General features: G+C 35.3%; 1 protein-coding gene across 4 annotated transcripts in view; it reads right to left on the minus strand.

Moving 5' to 3' along the window:
- The window catches only part of fermt2 (FERM domain containing kindlin 2), a 127,280-nt gene that overhangs the window by 22,369 nt on the left and 88,749 nt on the right, over window positions 1-16,162 (minus strand). For all 4 annotated transcript variants that reach the window (XM_030127175.1, XM_030127174.1, XM_030127172.1 and 1 more), the window contains 5 exons: window positions 15,406-15,513; window positions 6,929-7,063; window positions 3,057-3,106; window positions 907-1,031; window positions 653-759 (listed from right to left, as the gene is read on the minus strand). In XM_030127175.1, the coding sequence (XP_029983035.1) occupies window positions 653-759; window positions 907-1,031; window positions 3,057-3,106; window positions 6,929-7,063; window positions 15,406-15,513 (525 nt within the window). The remainder of the gene's footprint in view (window positions 1-652; window positions 760-906; window positions 1,032-3,056; window positions 3,107-6,928; window positions 7,064-15,405; window positions 15,514-16,162) is intronic.

Raw genomic sequence — 16,162 nt, forward strand, 5'->3', positions numbered from 1 at the left:
AGACAGACAGACAAACAAACAAACAAACAAACAAACAAACCCTGGCAAAAACATAACCTCCTTGGCATGGGGGGGCCCACGGGGGGGGCCACTGATCAGCCTTGGCGGAGGTCTGCGCTCTCCGAGTGCTTCTAGTTATAATATTATCTTCTGTATTTTCCTTTTTTTTCCAGTGAAAATTCGGTATTTTTACCTCCACCAAGGAGGTTATGTTTTCATCTGGGTTTGTCTGTAAGGATAGATAACTCAAGAAGATATAGAAGGATTTTGATGAAAATTTCAGGAAATGCTGATACTGGCACAAGGAACAAATGATTACGTTTTGATGGTGAATGGGGGGGAGGGGGGGGCTAATCTGCCTTGGCGGACGTCTGCTAATATTTAATTTACTGATCATGTTCATAAAAGCTCAGATTACAGTTTAGCGTTATTATATAAGAAATGGAGAAAAAAAAAGCAAAAAAAAGTGACTTTTCCAACAAATATATCAATAACTGGGTCTTTATGGTATTTACAATGACGAATATATACAAGGTAAAATAAAAGCAAGATGCATAAGTCAATATAAAAACAAACAAACTGGAAATGCACTGTTTGTTCAATGTGTTGACTGGATTATTTATCAGAAATGACGTAAAAACTTCAGTCTTACCGTGTCACATCGGAGCCAGATCTCATTCATACCATCAGCCACTGGGATTAGCAACTTGATGTTGAATTTCTGACCGGAGATGTTAACATCTGGCGTTACCTCACAACCTACACACCCGAGGCCACGGTGTGGAGAGGAAGAAGAGGTCAAAGGTGCATTCTTTACACACCACACTAAACATTCTCACAGTGAAAGAAAGTCAGTGAATCATATCTTGTTTACGTGTGTTTGCATGAAAATAGAAGGATTTGCACCTCTGAGGTTCATTTGGTGAGCAGGTGTCCCATGTGCCTCCTCTTTACTCTTGTAACAGGAAATTGTGATGTCCTTGAATGTGCACCAGTATTGCTTATAGCCCTTCAGCGTCAGTTTCTTGGGTCTGGGAAAATAAAGAATGGGAGTCACGGTAAACTGATGATGGAAAAAACACTTATTTTCATCATTAGACATCAAGAAGTATGGCTTAGAAGTGTGTACAAGTGCCGAGTCAGCGAGGTGAACAGGAAAAGAGCCAGGGCTGGACGTTAATGGAAAACCACCATAAAGGAAATTGATATCATAATCCCCCCCCCGATGGTTTATAGATTTTATGAGACAAGTACCCCAGGGGCCACCGACCATCAGCAGTGGCTTATATCCAAAATGAATATGGTGCAAAACACGCTTGGCCCCACTGTAATCAGGTTCCAGAACTAAAACTCAAAAGAGCAGCCTGCAAATGGGCTTTTGGCAAATGACCCGGTCGATTATGCTGATGCAAAACAGACAACAGCTCTTTCATTTAGCCAGAAAATGTTATTTCCTGTTTCCCTGATAGATTCAACATCTTTGAGACAAATGCAACCCTTGCACGCATTCTCAGTTGATACAGAGTGTCCGTAGAAATAAAGTTAAGGCTTTTAAAAACTTTTATGTCACAAGTTTTAAACAAGTTTAAGGCAAAGTTTTAAGGAGTTTTTAAAGAGTTTTAGGCAAATCTGCTTTATTTATTCAAACATTGTAGGTGTTTTATGTCGGAATAGGAGAATTAGGGTACTTAAGGTAGTCCACATTTTTCCAAGTGAAGTGAAATAAAGATATTAGAGATTTAGACACAAAACTGAAATAAAAAAAAAAACTACACAAAATCCAAAGTTAACCCTGGAAAGACGTGGATACAGTTATTTTTGTGGCTCTGTATGTGTTGAAGTTACACTTTCAAGCAACAAATTTTCAATTGGTGAGTATTTATGTTAATCTCTCAAAGTTATTCATAAAGAGAAACAAAAGAATACTCTAAAATTTGTAATTTATTTGGAGTGCCAGTGGAAGGTGTTATCACAACATACTGATTTCCGAGACATTCTTAGTCATTGAGGAGAATGAAGTCACGCAACACCCGACCTGGAGCAGTTAGTGCTTTTTGTTATTTTCTCTGTGGATCTCATCTTTCTTCCTGTTACATTTAATTCATATTATGGGTAAGTAAAGATTACACATAGAATAGAATAGACTTTATTGTCATTGCAAAATACCTTTGTACATTGCAACGAAATGTGGTTTTACATTCTGTAAGATGCTAAAGTAAGTTACGCACATCAATTAAACATTCACGAAGTATAAGTATAAAACAGTAAAGTAAGAAAGACAATGCAAGTGTAAAAAAACAATGCAAGTGTAAAAAAACAGTCAAGTAAAAAACGTCCGTATAAAATGTTTGATACTATTATATTTATAGGAATTATACTGGAATTGGTACAGTTCTCCATTGACATACTGTTTCCTGGGAGAGACACTTCCATTCAAACAATGTTTCCTCAGATTGTAACGAAAAAGTGAGTTTCATCTGGATTTCATGTCTCATCTGCCCTGCTTCTTTTGGATAATTCCTCTGTGGTTTTTCTACAAGTTTTTACATTTTTTTTCCTGTTAAAGCTTTTTGGAGGAGTTTTCCGTCAGCTGTAAAATGGGTCTAAGGGCGGAATGTGTTTTATTTTACATAGAATCTCTCATATGTGACATCAGGCTATGTACATAAAACTGAATCTGATTGAACTGGACTGTGGCCTAACACTCATTTGACCCTTTTTGTAAATGTGGACTGAATATTGAATAGACAAAGCAGTGTTGAAAACATACCAAATTCAGGGGAAGGTTTCAAATTTTATAACATCAGAAATACAAACTTTCAACAGAGGAGCTAAACTGACTTTGACAAAAACAAATACAACCTTTGCGGCTCAAACATACAAAGTTATACCTATTTTATCAGTTCCAAGGCCTAGAATTTATGACACTGAATAAAGACCTGCAGACGTGTTCGGTTTCTGACTGAACAAGGTAAAGTTTCACAATATAAAAAGAACACAGGTAAACAAATGGAGAATAACGCATGCACAACAGGCTGGTGTGAATGTGGACTTACTTGAAGACTTTGACATAGTCTGCTAATTCAGGAATAGATGTGATGTCACCCTGGGGGAATACAGAACCAAAATACTGTTAAATACATCAGCATAAAAAAAGATTCAAGAATGTTTATTGTCATTAAAAGCACAAATAACGATATTTACACAGTGAGGTTCAACTTAAATACTTAGATAAAATATACAACACACACAAACAAAATAGGACATTATTAACCCTTTCATGCATGAATTATGAGAACCTTAATCATGATTTTTCCCCCCGTTTTTATTCCTCTTTAGGCATGAAAAAAATGCAATTGACAGCTTTTTATGAACCTGTTTTTCACGGAGCTGCAAAAATGTCCACTCAAATGGATACGATGCATTTAATTTTTGACGCAAAGAAACATGTATTTACTGATATACAGTGAAAACTATGAAATATAAACACTTTTAATGCTGCTAATTTGATGTTTTCTCATATTTAAATATACTCTAATACTAGCTATTACTCACTTCATGGAGATAATATACAAAAAAAAACATTTTGTTAAAGAAAAAATGATAATTACAGTCTAATAACAATTGATTTACACTCAAACATGTTACTGCAGATCAGGTTTATCAAGAACAGCAAAGTTACATATGCGTAAGTGTCCACTGTGTTGGCTGATATGGAATTAAAACAGCAAAACCCATGAATATACAAGAGAACAGCTGTAGAATAGCTGTCCACTGTAGAGACCAGTATGCATGAAAGGGTTAAATCTAAACAAGAACCAAATGCTCAACTTTGTCACTGTCATCAGTCAGTCGTGTGTGCTAAAACAACACTTTTTATGCTGTATCTCAAAGCTCAGTTTCCTCTGATAAGCTGTATAAACTTCACACGTTCTTAAGGCGGGGCAGCTCCGACAATGAATGTGTATATTTTAAACCTAACCATATAAAACGCTGCTTTTGTTTAGTTAAGAGTCAAATTATGTAGCACTCACAGACCTTTGTCAGAAACAGGTTTCATGAATAAGTGTGAAATGTTGCACTTCCACTAAAATTCACTGTGATTTCCCCTCCCCTGGGTCAGTGTGCAGTGTCTATGGAGGTTAAATACAGCTGATGAAAGGAGGAGAAACCACCAAAACCACCAGAAAGTCAAAACAATACAACAGCCATATTAAACTGGTAAGATCTGGCACCAGATATCCACAAAGTCTGGACAGAAAAGACAAATTTGACATGTTTCAGAAACAAAAAAACTTCAGAATTTAGCATGGAGGTTCTTTACTGAGACTAAGAACAACATGCTGTTTGTTCATTTGAGGATGCCTACTAGCCTGTGATGGTAATTTTCCACTAGTTTATGACAGTCAGCCGCTTAAATATAAATCTAATAATTGCTCTTTTTTTTCCTTTCTTTGGGGGGGGGGGGGGTGTCTAAAATATCAGAGAAAACATGACAGAAAGAACTAGAATATGGATTACAGCTACACTCACAATATGGTGTTAAATTGATCATTAAAAACTTTGATGTAAGATGCTAATGCTAGCAGGCTTAGCATCCAGATGGTATAATTTCCCAGTAGTTTATGATAGTCAGCCACTTAAATATAAACCTAATAATTGCTGTTTTTTGTGGGAAAAGAGTTCCAAAATATCAGCGAGAACATGACAGAAAGGACTAGAATATAGATCTGACAGCTACACTCACAATATAGTGTTAAATTGATCAATAAAAACTTTGATGTAAGATGCTAGCAGGCTTAACATACAAATAGTGTTTTTCCCAGTAGTTTATGACAGTCAGCCACTTAAATATAAATCTAATAATTAGTGTTTTTAGTTGTGATGAAAGTTCCAAAATGTCAGAGAGAACATGACAGAAAGTACTACAATACATATTAGACAGCTACACTCACAATATAGTGTTAAAATGATCAATAAAAACTTCGATTTAAGATGCTAATGCTAGCAGGCTTTTAACATCCAGATGGTATTTTTCCATTGGTTTATGACAGTCAGCCACTTAAATATAAATCTAATAACTGCTGTTTTTTGTGGGAAAAGAGTTCCAAAATATCAGAGAGAACACGACAGAAAGACCTAGAATATGAATTTGACAGCTACACTCACAATATGGTGTTAAAAGGATCAATAAAAACTTTGATGTAAGATGCTAATGCTAGCAGGCTTAGCATCCAGATGGTATATCTCCCAGTAGTTTATGACAGTCAGCCGCCTAAATATAAATCTAATAATTGCTATTTTTTGTGGGGAAAAAAGTTCCAAAATATTAGAGAGAACATGACAGAAAACACTCCAATATGGATCTGACAGCTACACTCACAATATAGTGTTAAATTGATCAATAAAAACTTCGATGTAAGATGCTAATGCTAAGAGGCATAACATACAAATAGTATTTTTCCAGTAGTTTATGACAGTCAGCCACTTAAATATAAATCTATTAATTGCTTTTTTCAGGGGGACAAAGTTCCAAAATATCAGAGAGAAGATGACAGGAAGGACTAGAATGTGGGTTTGACTTTTACACTAACAATATAGTGTTAAATTGATCAATAAAAACTTCGATGTAAGATGCTAATGCTAACAGGTTTAACATACACTTAGCAAGTAAACGAAGAAAATCAGTCCAACATTAGTGATGTTTCTTTTAGTATTTGCTCAGCTTCAAACAGCGCTTAAAGATAAAATAGTTGCAAGTTAAAACATAAGGTTTTTTTTTTAGCATAAGATACACTTTATGTACCCACTCAAGGAAAATGATTTGACCACTAGCTCAAAATACAATAAGATATCAATAAATAATGAACTATTTACAAATAAATAGTTGAAGTAAGTTGAAGTAAGTGGTAATAAACACAGAATGTTAGATTTTACTGAACAAATTTCATTCAAATTCTACTACTCTGATATTTCCTTAGTATTATATGAGAAATTTGCTAATACTTCCTGTGGAATACCTCACATTGACATTGTTGAAAATGTCATAGTGTGGTTTAAAAGCTAGACAGGTGTAGCGTTGGAGAATAAAAAAAACAGTAATACATCTGACAGTTACAATGGATGCAGGGTGAAGGGCTTTCTCATCCGTTTCAGGCCACAAATACTTATTTCACCAACCGAAAGAATTAAAATAAAAATTAGTGACAGGTTGACTCCATATTCTACACTAACAAAACAGCAAAGCCTTTCCCAACGCTCCTATTAAGGATGTAAACATCTATGTGGGTAGAAGACTTCCTCCTCTAACACTGCAGAATCACAGGGGATGGATTATTATAGAATTATATTATAATTATTATCACTGCTGCTGTCTGGGAGCTGAAGAAACTCTTCATTCATTCCTTTAATGGCGAGACTGATTAGCATTAACTAACAATTTCATGGATAAAAGATATATGCAATTGGCATCCAGTTGAATATCAGTGTTAGAGAAGATATAAATATATTTTTCATGTGTCTGAGGTTTCTTAGTCAGGCAGGATTCTGTAGAAGTATAATCCAGGTTCAGTTAGTGCTTTTGACTGAACAGAAACAGTACAGCATTTCAGCGAAATAATGAATAAAATTACTGTCAGAAGTGGAAAAAACCCTAATTTTTGCCTCAGATAAAACTATGAATTAAGAAAAGAAATTCACAATGTTTCCTTTTCATTTCTGATTGTGCGTTTATTATGTTGATATCAAAAATGAAGCGTAATGTGGCCAATCAGGGGGTGTCAAGTCTGTACTATGATAAGGCTTCGCAATAAAAAATATCTGAAACAACAAAACAAATTCACACAAATAAGCTTAGAAAACAAACAAAAAACAAACAAAAAATTGAGTCGAGTACATGTAATGAAAAGCTTGAATATTTGTGTCGTACCAGTGTGTTGGACGTCTTTCCTCCTTCCAAAGTGATCTCCAGGTCTGACAGGGCTGCGTCCACCTCATCCACCTCTTTCTCACTGTTGTTCATGTGGTTGTCTGAGGACATGATGGACAGCTTGTTGATGTGGTACTGAAAAAAAAAAACAAATACAGAAAAACAAAGATGCATAAATGTGCTTTGAGAATTCTATAAAACATGATTAAATTCAGTCTTAAATAATGTGATGTACAACGGTTGATGGTGGCTTAACGCTTAGGAGTCAGAGCTTATTTTGGCTGTTTTTGAGTACTTTTGATTTTTCCTTTATACACTGTATAAAGAAATGTTTACTATACCCATGTTTGGTATCTTTTTTTTTTTTCAGAACAACTTCATCTATCTCATCTGACTGTTATTTTTTCACTTTAACCTACAACATAGAAGGACAAAAAAAAAATACAAAAAAGATAAAATCCGATTTGAAAAATTTATATAATTTATTGCATAAATAACACAAAGATGCTTAACGAACCTTTTCGAAGACTTTAAAAGTGAATAGTGGTTCCAAATATTAGGTATATAAAATCAAAATTGTAATAAATTAAAACTATACTCAAATATTTGACATAAAAGCATATCTTTATATATGTGTTTTCTCTTGTTTTCTCACCCCCCCACAAATACCCAAAATATTAAAGTCCAGGTACATAAAGGTTTATTTTCCTGCCAGTGCCCTTGACCTAAGGACTGATGAAGATCTAGAGTTAGTCCTTGAGTGTCTTCAATGGCAGTAAGTGACCTACACTACAAACAAAAAGTTAAGGATATTTAATTTTTTTTGTCTTTTTTTTTTGTTATTTTTGCCATTTGGAAATAAAACTGTCTGGTCATTAAAAAAATGTGTTTCAATTCAGTTCACACACAAAATAGTAAAAAGCGCTGTGCAATAATCCCAACTGAAAAAAAAAAAGGCCAAAAATTTAAAATATCCTTAACTTTTTATTTGTAGTGTATATGCTGATGCTAATGTTAACTAATGGGTACACGTGTATATTAGGTTAAAATACCGACTTTCCCTGACAGGGTTAATAAAGTAAGTTATTCTTTTAACCTTTTCCTCATCTTTTACCTAAGATATGCATATAAATACAGCAAAAGAGGAAAACATTTAACATCTGACTTTAACACACAAATGAGGTGTAAGAAAACAGAAGCAGTTTGTAGCAAATCCTGCAGCTCTGCCAAAGTTCTGCGTTTTCTCCTCACAGCGTTGTTGGAGGTACTAAACCTATAATTTCCCAGTTATGATTATGTTTCCATCCAGTGGAAAACAACCCGTCAAAGGCACTGACTTGACAAAAATCAAGAAAGCAGATGGAGATATACAGTACATTTCCAGCCATTGTCAGCTGCACTCACAGCTTTTTCAACAGTTTTACTGATTTCTATAAAGTTTCCTGCTCTGTGTGCTATCAGTGCATAAACCCTCCACCTTTGTCCAATAAAAAGGAATTAGTTTGTGATAATTGCCGTATAAATACCTATAACACTTGTTGGCATTTATTTTAGCAAGTGCTGCCAGTTTGTGCTGTTGAGTTTAACAGTGATGGAACAACGGGTGTGGGTTGTTTTTTGGGTTTTTTTTGCACATTTTAAATTTATGCATTAAAAGTGAAGAGTTAAAGTATTGCGAAGTTTTTACACTTGGAAGAGGTGGAAAATTTGAGGTATTGATAAAAGGTAAATTTGGGTAAATGCAATGGAAACAGATTGAATTAGAAAAGAATCCCACCACCACCACCAAACTTTAATCATTTGTTCCTTGTGCCAGTATCAACATTTCCTGAAAATTTCATCAAAATCCTTCCATAACTTTTTGAGTAATCTTACTAACAGACAAACAAACAAAAAATCTGCCCCCCACCCCCCCACCCCCACCCCCCTGATCGCCACCAAAATTCAATCATTTGTTCATTGTGCCAGTATCAACATTTCCTGCATTGCATTTACAGTTTATGTAGATCACAGGGAAATGTTTTAAAATGCATAATTCCATTTAAAAACAGCTAAATATCACTCCTTTAAAGAAACTCCTGTATTATACTTATTGCTTTTCTCAATGAACAGACTCCTACTAGTCCTCCTAAAATGAAAGCCTACATAAAACATGACTAATGACTATGAAAGAACTGTAGTTTCAGAACGTGGACAGAGTGAAGTGACTGTGGATGATGATTCACACTGAGAAAAGATGCAGTACCGTCTGGACAATATGTTCCCAGCACGTCTTTGAACTGAAACAGGCTATAAATGTGTTTTTACTGGGAACATATGTGAGACTGGGGCCAATAAGATGAGATACAGGGCGGCGTTCTGGTAACAATGGAAACACTAATTCATCAGCCATTCCTCAAAAACCTGAGTACGGTTTCTCCTTAAGTGTGAGTCAGACACTAAATACAACTTGTTGACAAATGGTATTTATAATGTCCACTCATCCCATCGCCCGTCCCCCTCTGATATATGAATGAACAGCTGTCGAGAGAGTGAGCGATACAGAGGCAGACACTGAGATGGAGATATGCAAAGGCTGAGCCAGCTAAAGTTACAGAATGTGGGACAAAGGGCTCTGCATGACACCAACAAACACTGCTGCTTATACTACATGGGTTTCAATCCAGTGGTTTTATGTGCACTTCCAATCTGCACATAAAGACAAATGGGTGAAATAAGATTGAGAAATTAAAAAAAAATAAGCTTTATGTTTTTATATTTGGGAGTGGTGGAAAAGATGGTGTGAATAAATAGAATGGAAACAGATTAAGCAAATAAACAATGAAACAGGTAGTGCCAGTCACAACAAACCCCGCCCCTCGCACATATTATAGCTTATTTTGGCATCGATCCACTCTTTCATCCATATTCACACAAAATTATATATGTGCCAAGTTTGAAGTAAACTGAGACAAAATTGATGTTTTTATAGAGATTTGAAATTTTGCCCATTATAAGTAAATGGGAAAAGAAAAACAACATTTCAACAACAAGCTATCGTTTAGATATTTTGCAGAGTGATGTCTAGAATTAATCTCTATATCTCAGCAACATTTTAAGTAAATTAAGTTAAAATTTACATTTTGTAGTGATTTGAAATTTTGTCCATTGTAAGTAAATAGGAAAAAAAAAAGATTTCAAAAATTCATAAAAAATTTGAACTTTGACCTACTTTTCCCAAAATCTAATCATATCTATTCATGGGTCACTGGCAATCTATAAACCCAATTTGGTATGAATTCAACCAATAGTTTTGCTGCTAAAGTGTTAACAAATAAACAAATCGAACCAAAAACAATATTATACTATATTAACACAAGGTATTAGAAAGAAAATCCCCAATTTACTTAAAAAAAATACATATATTTTTTTGTTTTTAAAAAATCTACTTTACAAGAAGGTCAAAAAAATAAAAATAAACTAAACTGAAATGACTATTTGCTCTGATTTCAGTCTATGATAACACAATTGTATACATGCTGTACAATGAAAGACTGTATGATTAAAATATTAACAAAAATTTATGAATTACTTTATTTCTAAACTGGAAAAAAGCTCAACTCACCGCTTTGGCAATATAGATGAAATATTACGTTAATGAGCTTCTTAATTATTCTTAATTCTAGATTGTTAATTAATGAAACCTCAACACAATGTCATAAAATAAAAATAAACATGCATCAAATCAGTTCCTGGAATAATTGGCTAGAATAGTAACACAAGCCTCTAAGCCATATGGTCAAATATCTTTCTAATAATAAACAACATATAACAGATAAGTGCTTGATAAGTGCACTACAACACACAGTCATTTTTAGCTTAATAAATGGGATATAACACTTTTTATAGATGTAATTTAATCATGTTAACAAAATGTACATCTGTTTTAGATATTTTTACCCGCAGAAGGTAAGACACTGTATGACAGATTAAGTATTTACTTGTGCCTTTATCCAAGTGATACATCTGCATTTCACCCTATGCTATATCAAAATAATTTGAATTATTTTACATCTCAGGACAGGCACTTGATAACTATTAACTACTGTTTAAATCATAGCATTTTCCATTACAATTGTGCTCATCAGTTTACATACCCTAACAAAATTTGTGAAATATTGTAAATTTTTCTCTATTGTTATGTTTTATTTAATAATTGTGTTTTTATTTTTTTATTTTTAATTTTACATGCTTTGTAGTTTTATTTGGATCCCATTTAAAATAAAATAAATTTGTTTTGCCTGATCACTCATATTTTCACCAAAGAATGATAGACATTTACAAATTTTGCCAGGGTATGTAATGTCTAGAATTTGATGTTAGAATATTTAACCACCATTAACATGCCCCTACTGCTGATCTCCATGAATGTAACAGGAGTCGACACAAACATGTAAATATTTTCTTGTGACAAATTTCGGAGAATTCGATGGAATTACAGTTTCATGTTCATACGGTCACGGAAAAAATTATTAGACTACCCTTGTTTTCTTCAATTTCTTGTTCATTTTAATACCTGGTACAAATAAAGGTACATTTGTTTGAACAAATATAATGATGACAACAAAAATAGCTCATAAGAGTTTAATTTCAGAGCTGATTTCTACCCATTTTCCATGTTTTCTTGATAATAACCAAAATCACTTCAGTTCTTACATCAATTGCTATGGCATTGTCCTGACAAAAACAGTGCTTTTAGACATTCCATGTTTTCTTTTCTGTCTGTTTTTGTCACATGATACACACGGGAGGTAGTCCTTGATTGCATAACCATTGTTTTTTTATGACTTTTGATGGTCTAATAATTTCTTCCACAACTCTAATACAATAATAAACTTTATTGCAGACACAGGTCCATAAACCACAAGCACACAACATACAGAATAAATAAAATAAAAAAGATAAAAAAAGAATAAAAAGGAGATTAAAAAAAATTAAGCACATTATAAAATATACAAACTATTGCACCAATACCATCTCAGTTTAGAGGTAAAACGATAGCAGCTTTTCAGGGGGCTAACTAGAGCTTCTATAATGTGGTTCTCTGATTCATCCAGGCGACACATAAAACTAAACATCAACTGTCTTAATAGTGCCTCACAAGCTGGCGCTCCTGTGGTCACAAACAGTTGACTGGCACTATGCCATCGAGGGACAGGAAGCAGCAACCTCAATGCATCATTATAGGCTACCTTGAGCCTCTGCAAACTTATTTTCTTATAACATATCCAATCCAGTGAAAGGTGCTATTGTAATGAAATAATCAGTATTATCACCACTTCTTCTGTGATGTTTTAGCTGATTAGTGTACAGGGTGTCCAATAAGTCTCCATACATAGGAGACATAACACATATGGTTCTAACATGTATTTCTTTATATTTCTTCTTTATAGTTCTTCAGCAGTGGAGGACACGCATTGAAATGTGTTCCTGACAAAATGGCAGTCATATAGAGCATATTATATAAATAAAAATGGTTTATGTCAAGAAACGTTTATTTTTCCTATGTATGGAGACTTATGGGACACCCTGTAGTTCACTATTCAAAACAGTAAATAATTATGTCTTATTTAACAAAATAAGATTACTATTATAAAATTACTTTTTACGGAAAAGTAGTCTTTTGATGGTCTAATAATTTTTTCCGCGACTGTAAATGTGCGTGAATGTCTCGGTTTGTGTGTTCGGTACAATCCCAGTATCTCTTTCATAGGCAGATTACCTCATTTCTATATATAAAATGAGGTAATCATGACTGTTCAGGTGATTGCATGCTAACACAAGCCAGCAACATGGATGTGGACAATCACTGCTCTTTATTTAGCACCTCGTCTCCACTCTCTTTAGCCAACTTCCTGAGTAAATCTCTGCCCACTAGTGAAACCCTAGACCGAAGGCTCTGAGCTCATACTACCCCACTGAAACATAGTACGGCAGTGCTAACAGACAGGTAGCAACAGAGTATCCCCTGGTTTAAACACCCCGCCTGGATTAGCATGGCTCTAATAGAACAGTAATCCACACCGGCTAAGTGTAACTCTAAACAGTCTGATGAAGCGCGGCCAACACCTCAGAGTGTCGGCGGGCTTTTACAGGAATGTAAGCAGGTCTAGGAGGTGGGGTCTTTTTGGGGTGGGTGGTCTGAGCGGAGGTACGGGCTCCCGTGGCCTCAGATGCTCTATAATTACCCCAGAGGTGAGGACAGGATGGCGTCCTCAGGTCTTGGCACCCACAGTTTATGACGGTCAGAAATAGCAGGGCCACCACCCCCTGGGTACGAGGGGCAACCCAGAGGAGCAACAGGGTCTCACATCTATACACTTAAAATCTTATATAGACTTACAATAATGGTATTTTTCCTTTAAAGCAGGGGTAGGCAATTCATTTTCTTATGGGGTCACGTGAGAAACTTTGATAGTAGTTAAGGGCCGGATCAATATACTTGCAGCTCCACTCAATATACAGTATATCTCTAAAAAAAAAACTGTAAATGAAATGATACAATGATGCAACGGAAATGTGGAGCTCAGAATACAACTATTTAACGAATATTCACAAAAATGTGCAAAACCAGCTTCATTAACTTTACACGAAAAACAATAAATGCATCCAGCTTTGTTTGTTTGCGTATCTCAGTTCCTTTTCTTTTTCTTTACCTCTGATTTCAGTAAATAAATACTTAAAAGTCCATGTCTTGTCAAAAATCTACATTCTGAATCAATCTGTCTGTTTTTTTGGCGTTAGCTGACACCTTCGGGGGCTAAAACTGACCAACAAACCAATCAGTGCACAAGCCTTATGCTAAGTATGGAAAGTACGTGCAAAAATGATAATTTAGCAGATCCTTCAAAATAAAAGCAGTGCCGTTGTATTGGTTGCATCTATTACAATCTATATCATAATAGTGGAAGGTGTCAGAGCATCTGTGTGTGTGTGTCTGCACAGTTCTGAGAAATTGAGATGTTTTAAACTGGCCAATTTGGCACCTACAGTTGAGGAATAGTCCCATCTCCACATTAAATATCTCAGCAAGTTGATATGACCAATATTTTAGGAGATACTAGTCATTTTGGAATACAATAGCCTTACAATCACGTTGGTTTGCCCATGACGGTTGACGGGAAGTGCACTACCACGCTGCATGATGGGAAATTAAGTTAAAAACAGGAATGACACATCTACTAACCTCAGTCCCTAGATATCAGTATTAATATGACCCGTGGTTCCCCATGGGTCAACATGCTAGTGATATATACTTACACTGACTTTAAATTTGCCATTGACCTCATGCTACTGGGCCGTACAATGCTCAGGTCTGCTTTAAGATGTTAGGATGGATTACATGAACTCGGATTATCAGAGCGACTGATCCATTATCTGAATTACCAGCAGTGGACCATGGTCAGCATGCACAGTAACTTTACTATATGAAATATCAGAATTTTATCATCTTTAGACTTTACTTGCAAATGTCTTAATATGTCGTTGGCTTTACAAAATTTTATGCCTCCATATTTTGGTGATTTTCCCGTAATAATTTAGCCACTAAATTTATATATTTCCTTAAATGTTTGCAATGTATTTGTCATTCTCTGATCAGAAAGAAATGGTTAAAATCACAAATTCTTCAACTTCCACTCAAACTCAAAAATCAGCCATTACACTTTAAACAACATTTTTGCATTTACTATCATAATTCTCTTTAATTTTTTGTTAAAAAAGATGAAATGTGTCATAACATCTCATGAGAAATGGAGCTCTGTAGTGCTACAGAAACAACCTGCCAAACAGATCAGATTGTCCATATGTAAAGGTGAGTACATGTTTGGTATAGACATAACGCACTGGGGAAAAAATCTAATTTTAAATCAAAAGCATAGTATCTATCAAAATAATTCCCATATTATTTGTTTTCGTGTATCCTTCAGTCCTAAACCATGGGAGGACATGACTCACATAGTACAATGTTTAACAATGTCTGAAAATCACAGTGACAAATCACTCTAAGTGATGTAAATGTATCCATGTCTTTCAAGTCAATTTGTAATAAATTATTCATATGAAACATTTCTGCTCTGATAATGACTCTTGTGCTCTAGAGTGACTCAGAAATAGAGCAATAAGATTTATACTGAGTCATACCAAGGATCCCAGTGGGAATGTGTGATAATGCTCCTATTATCTCATTCTGCAACAAAGTACAAAACCTCAGGTTGAGTATGCATACCACAGCAGAAGAGGCAGCCTCATGGCTCAGCTTTGGGCTAAAAGCCCAACCAATTCATTAGCTTACAGTTGAGGGGGGAAAAGTGCCTGTTGCCAAATGAGCAAGGGACTGCAGATCTTCATATTTCAGACACTGAAGCAACAAAGCAACGCTGAACCAGAAGAACACAGTTCAGGCACAACACAAACAGACAAACACACAGCTGACTTACCTGCAGGGCAGCAAACATCATCATTTCCTCCTCTGTGCACTCAATTTCCTCCAGCAGGATGGCCCACTTGGCCTGTTCATAGAGCTGGTTCACTCGGATGGCATCATACTGTGGAGAGTGAACACACAAACAGTGAACACACTCAGACACACACTCACTATAAAAAAACAAAGGACTGTACTACTGGCTCAGATACTTTCATTTAGCTGGAATGATACAAAGCACATGTGCTCAAAAATGCTGCAAATGAAGGTTTGTAAAGCTACGTTTCTAGAGAAGAAACATCCTCCAGGAACTACAACCCTTCAGAGGAACTCAATGAAAGAACAAGGGTCTAGATTTAGGTCTGGGGACTTTACCCTCAAAAAGTTGGTGCTTTCTGCCGGAAGAGATTTAGAATATAAGGAGTGAAAAATATGGATGGTGATTATGGCAGCAGAATGAATGAAACTAGCGTTTACATCCCAAAAGGAAATCATGATTTGCACACTCTTCAGTTATACTTTCAGTTTTCAGTTGCAGTTTGGCCAGGCTTAAACAATAAAAATACTTACGGTTAAAAAAGACCCTTTCACAACAACACAACAACAGCCTCTCTGTCACAAAGTGTTGAAGATAAATTTTTCCCATTTGCAAAAACATCCCTGCTCTGGGGGCAGTATGTTTTTTTTATCCTTCAGGAACTCTGGGAGTGGGGGCTTGCAACAAACTGCTGTTGTTGTTTAACACATCAGGGGACAGACTTATGTAATCTTCG

Source organism: Sphaeramia orbicularis, chromosome 22 (assembly GCF_902148855.1).
Source record: "Sphaeramia orbicularis chromosome 22, fSphaOr1.1, whole genome shotgun sequence".
NCBI classification, from domain to species: Eukaryota; Metazoa; Chordata; class Actinopteri; order Kurtiformes; family Apogonidae; genus Sphaeramia; species Sphaeramia orbicularis.